The 6,276-nt window shown below is 34.2% G+C and overlaps 1 protein-coding gene across 1 annotated transcript; it reads left to right on the forward strand.

The window, feature by feature from the left end:
* Nucleotides 1-639: 639 nt before the first annotated feature.
* On the forward strand, nucleotides 640-2,046 carry LOC111626675. Its single transcript, XM_023370154.1, has one exon. The coding sequence runs from the start codon at nucleotides 640-642 to the stop codon at nucleotides 2,044-2,046; it is 1,407 nt and encodes a 468-aa protein (XP_023225922.1).
* Nucleotides 2,047-6,276: the final 4,230 nt, after the last annotated feature.

A 6,276-nucleotide genomic window follows, 5' to 3' on the forward strand; every position in this document is an offset into this window, starting at 1 on the left:
GGGAAATCGACAACAACAGCTCTAACAACGATCACCAATTATATCAAGAGTGCCAAAACTGAAGGAAAACACACACTCCTGGCCTCAATCGACTTTCGTGGGGCTTTTGACAACTTGTGGTGGCCTGCAATTCTGCAGCAACTCAAGAATCACTGTTGCCCGAGGAACCTATTCTATTTAATCAAAAGCTTCATTGCTGACAGAAAAGCTGGTTTCCTAGTGAACAAAGTCAACTATACCTATGACGTCACCAAGGGCTGTCCACAGGGCTCCATTTCAGGGCCCGGTCTTTGGACTATTGTCCATAGCGAGCTCCTTACAAAAATTAATAACATCGAAGATGGCAATCACCTCATACAGGGGTACGCAGACGATACCGTCATACTGGTATCTGACAAAAACCGTGACAGGCTGTCAGTCCTGTGTAACAATCTATTAGCAAAAATTTCAAGCTGGAGTGCGGAGATTAACTTGCCCATCAATTACTCCAAGTGTTACTACATCATCTTTTCGAAAAACACTCCTCTTCAGAAGAGCCCTCGTATAGAGATCGATGGGGTAAGAGTCTCCCGGGTTAAGGAGTGCACATACCTTGGGGTTAAGCTTGAACAGCAACTTCAATGGTCTAGCCATGTCAATATGGTAGTAGCTAAGGCAACCAAGGCTTCGAATGCTCTCATTAGCATTGCTAAGAATACCTGGGGCATAGGCTATAAGGCAGCTAAACACATCTATCTTGGGGCAATCGAGCCCATTCTGCTCTATGCGGCCCCCATTTGGGCTGATGCTACCCAGAAAGTGTACATCCAGAAAAAACTATCAAAAGCCCAAAGGGTAGCTGCCCTCAGGATTTGCAGGGCCTACCGGACAGCCCCGACTTCTGCCCTTTTGGTGATTGCCGGTCTAATACCAGTTCACATCAAGGCCAGGATGATGGCTAGGAACTGGAAATTCAACAACCTGTTTCTTAACAATAACCCACTAGATAATATCAGGAATAATAACACACTTTTGGAGTTACCCAACGACCTTAAAAATGACATTTTAACCTTCGGGATCGAACTCAAGGACCCCACTTCAAACACAATGTATGACTATCCATCTGCCAGCAATAACATCTCTACTTACAATGAAACTAACGACATATCCATCTTCACTGACGGATCAAAAGACGACAACAAAGTTGGAGCGGCATTTGTTCTCTATGACCATCAAACTGGGAAAACTCATCGTTCAGCATTTAAGCTTGGTCCCCATTGTTCTGTTCCCCAAGCTGAAATTCTGGCCATTACAAAGGCTATTGACCACGTCTTTGCTGAATGGTTTCCTCATAGCAAATCTATCACAATATACTCAGATAGTATTACTGCGATTTACTCTATCACCAATCAAGGGAAACGGGGTGACAACGTCCTCCATATTCACCAGCTTCTCTCCAACAACAGTCACGGACATAATATCCAATTTAAGTGGGTGCGTGGGCATTCTGGCGTTGTTGGCAATGAGGCCGCTGACCGCCTTGCCAAGTCCGCCGCAGTCTCAACCTTGCCCTCCAGCTACAGCAAAATTCCTCTCTCCAAAATCAAGCACTGGAGCTATCAAATCGCCCTCCATCAGTGGCAAGAAGAATGGAACAACAGTGACACTGGAAGATTAACATTCGACTTTATCCCTGACATAGCTCGCCGACTGGAGTGGAAACACTTCACACCTAAGTTTGTCATGACCCAACTCCTTACGGGTCATGGCAACTTTCGCGCTTACTTAAAGCGCTTCAACCTCCGCAACGAGGACACCTGTGACTGTGACAATAACTCAATCCAAAACAGTAAACATTATCTGTTTGACTGTAGTCTCTTTGACGACAAAAGAAACAACCTTCTAGACAGCGTCCTCTATGAAGGTTTTAACTGGCCTTGCCCACTTAATGTTTTCATCGAAAACAAGGTCATCTACAGCAGACTCAATGACTTCTTATCAGCCACTGAAGCTCTCAACCCACCAAGGAATCTACCTAACACCAAAGACGAGCATGCAACTACGTGAACGAACTTTTCTTCCCAGTGTGCTTGCCTCGAACTGTGCGTGTTTTCTTACCCTAAATGGGTATCCTTCAGCCCTGGACAGCTTTTAGCATTAGCAACTGGCTCCATTCTGTCATCTGTCTTGTAAATATTTTGTGTAACTCCTGATTAATAATCTGTTTATTACTTTTTACTACGTACACGTGGTCAGCATTCATCAGCTGTTATGTTCATTGTCAATTATATAATATTGTCGGGTTCTTTAAATCTTAGTTGTACTTCCTTTATTGTCTGTTATAAGTTGTCGCGCCATCTAATTGTATATATTTTCTAGTATTTCCCTGTTAATGTATTCATTTGTTATACCACTGTATTTGCTTATTGGTTTAATAAATGCAAGCGCTATGTGTTCTCAACTTTACCTGTCCCAACCTCATCCCCTATTCTTCATAACCCTCACTCTTCCTTCCGAACTTTCCAACCTCCAGGTCGTACCTTTGAGTGATACCTGGAGGACCTCCCCTCCTTCAATTAATAATAATAATAATATAATCTCCATATGTTAACTGAAATAGAGATCGTTATTTCAGATTATACGGTCGAATTATTTTATTTAAATATCTTCAACAGAAAATATTCTTAAATTAAATTCAAGAAAAATAGCATTAGAATTAATTAACAATTTGGATAATTAATATTTCTAAGTACGTATTTTCCAAAGTTAAAAGTAATTAATCAAAGGAAGAATTGAAAATTTAAATAACCAATTGGATATTGCCACGTTTATAATTAATTAAATTGGCGCAATCACGTAATATATTTATAATTTTGTAAATACAGTATTTCCGTTTTCATAATTTAAATACAATAATTAAATAATGTATTTGTATTTTCTTATACCTTATCTATATAAGAAAATATAAACGTGTACAGTACAAACATGTGTATTAAACATATTCGATTTCGCTAAAAAAAAAAAAAAAAAAAATAGTAATAAAAATGACTAGCTCCCAGTTAACGGAAAAGTACTAAAAATTTAAATATTGTAAACAAACAATTTCGACCAATCGGCATTTAATAAAATTGAACCAATCGAAAGCCGTGTGTTATGTCACGTGATTTTCTGTATCTTAACCCTAATCGGAATGCTTTTATAAAGCGTCAAATGGGGTCATGATTGTAATTCGATGGATTTAATACTTTAAAGGATGATATTTATTTTGAAAACTCTTATAATAATGATTAAATAAGTTACGAAATAGAAATATAACAGTATAAAATCCTTACAAGAGAATCGGAGCCTACAGTTTGTTTTGATACACCGCCCACTTGTGTTGTTATTGATCTCGGAAGAAAAATAAAGAACAGTAAGAAACTGTTAGGAAGAAGGCCTTGGATTTCTTTATAAAAATTGTCCTAGTATCTTATTCGAGTGGATACTTAACAATATTCAAAGAAATCCATTCGTTTTATCTCAATATACTTCTTGTTTAAGCTGAATAACCCTAATTGGACTTAACTGAACCAGACGATCTTTGTAATTCATTTATTAACCGATAGAGGCGGTGCTAAAATTGATTTTAAAAAATTATAGCCAAATAACCTACATAAATTATCAATATTTAATTAATTTAAAANAGCATTGTAAAGTAAAATATAATAATAAAAATACGAATTAAACAGCGGATATGTCGTCATCGAGGTTAGTAAGGTCGTATGATTCCTTATAAAAGTATTTTTTTCTGGGTGTCAGTAATATAAGTAAGGTCTTGTCTGGTAGAGTAAGGCGAGACAAAGATGTGTCGTGGCAGATGTTGTCCCCAACGACAAATATCATTACATAGAAACAGCATTTGAAGGCATCCCTTGCTGGATCTGGTGACACCAAGGTCAATTCTGTCGTAATATATTGAGCGTATCAATAAAACAACTCATAAATTACGTCATGTAATTTTGAACAGGTGATGTAGGATTAAAAGGTGAATATGATTGGTTCCAGTTGGTGGGCGTCATAAATTATTGAAGAAAAATAATTTATCAAATTTTAATGCACTGCATTTATTCAACCAAATGAATAAAATTAACAGTAATAAATGATTTTTAATTAAAATTTTTAAATATTTTTCGGATATTTCCGACGTGTTAGTGATTTATGGTCATTTCGGTTGTTATGGCAACTGATGACGTTGCAACAAGACGTTATTACGAGGGATGTTTTGAATTTTTTTTTACGCGATTAAATTTAGATATGCAATAAATATAAGAGAAAAGATTTACAGCTTATTTTATTTTTTATATTCTTAGTTCGTTTGTATAGCCTATTTACAGTATACATATAAGGCTATAAGTATATCAGTATATAAACTAGAAAATAAGTTTTGAATTGATGATGTAGTTCAATTTTTAAACTAAAAATATAAAAGTTCAACTATTTTAATCATAAAAAACGAAATATTTTATTATTTTCTTTTTTAAATTAAAAAGTAAAATAATTACACCAATTAGATTTTTAAAATTTGAAATTAACCAATAATCGTCGTGATCGATAAACGTCATCAATTAACGTATTGATGTATTGATGACGTATATCGATCACGACGTTTCATTGGTTATTTTCAAATCGGAAAAAAACGGAAATATTTCTCTTCGTATTTCGTCACCGTTCAATTAACCAATAAATTTTTTTCATGAATATTTCATCAATAAAGTGTTAACCGATCTTTTTTTTAAAATAAATATTTCGTCGTGTTATCATTAGTGATCCCCAGAGGTCAAAAATAGGAATATTGGAATAATAATTTCGAGGAGCAGCTGGCATGCTGCGTATCGTATTTGTGCTAATTAAAACTCTCCTTTCGTCACATTGTCGCTTAACGATAAGAGTGTACCCATTAACAATGTCGTTGAGTCACTCAACAACACAGTAAAGTCAATAAGAAATAACTGAAAGTCCTCTGACGAAGATGCCTCTTTCGAAAAGGAAAGTCAATCCTGTTCAGATCCCAAAAGGCACGATCGGTTTCGCTAGATTGTTTCCCCCTCCTTTTTTTTCTTTTTTTTACTCTAACTCAAAATATAATTCTTTTTCTATATTACATAAATTTCATAACTCAAATTTCTTCAATTTTTGTTTATTAAAAATAGAAAAATAATTTAAATATTCTTCTCGATCTTTCTGCCTCTTTAATTAATTAACGCCTTTCTTACAAAAGCTTTTAAATTATATTTCTTGTGTTGTTTTTTTTTCTCCTAGACAATATTTTATTAAAACTGAACCGAATCTGCTTGCATTCTAGAGATTTTCTGTAAGATTCTTGAAAGATTTTTGCTATGCTCCTAAGCGAGATACTTTACGTCCCCCCCACAAAAGACTGTAAAGAGATAAACGTTTTAATGTTCTGAACAGAAATGTTTACAAGAAAAAAGCATTCTGGTATTCTGTACAAAATTTTCTACAAGAAATGAACTCTCGTTCTTCCGAAGCTTCTTAGAATCGAGAGAACATTTTTCTTATATATCTCCTTACATAGTTTTATAACAGAACTTGTTTTTATATATGTCATTCTCTTGTAATTAATGTTCTGTGCAGACACTACAACACGATGTTATATATGTTCCATAAATGTTTATTATATATACATAAATTACTCTATATTATTATTACTATAATATATTCTCTCTCCTCTTGTATAAAAGGTATATAAGAAGAGAGCATTCTTATGTTCTATTAAGTTAGCTTTAGAAATAAAACTTCTCTTAAATCGTGTGGACGTTCTATAAAACATGATAAAACGCTTTAATTTAACATTTTATTACGTTGTTACGATATTTTTAAAAGATTAGTAGAATCATAATTTAAATTATAAAACTATATTAACATAATTTCAAACTTTTAGAACATGTAACAGAATTTTTCCAGCTAAATTTTTAAAAAAAAGTCACACGTCTCGATTAAATGTCATAATTTTATATGAGCGCTTATAGTTTTGAAAAATAATTAATATAATTATGGAGACGAAGTCTTTATGGAAAGATTAAAAATGTATTTATATAAAATTTTAAACAAAAGAGATATTTTCGAAATTATTCACGTCACGTCAACTTCTATAGTGATGTCAATTAAGTAGTTTGGAGCAAACAGGAATTTCTCCACTATCTTAACGACACAAAAGAATTACAAAAGAAAGGAGTACGGGGGAGGGTCAAAATATATATGCCCAGAATACAAAATCGATATTAAAGTTTCTGTAAT

This window comes from Centruroides sculpturatus, unplaced genomic scaffold (assembly GCF_000671375.1).
Source record: "Centruroides sculpturatus isolate CEXI.00-Female unplaced genomic scaffold, Cexi_2.0 scaffold490, whole genome shotgun sequence".
Lineage (NCBI taxonomy): Eukaryota > Metazoa > Arthropoda > Arachnida > Scorpiones > Buthidae > Centruroides > Centruroides sculpturatus.

What these genes read in the sequence shown, in the direction of transcription:
- LOC111626675 (XM_023370154.1), top strand. Translation starts at nt 640, where the DNA reads ATGGTAGTAGCTAAGGCAACCAAGGCTTCGAATGCTCTCATTAGCATT.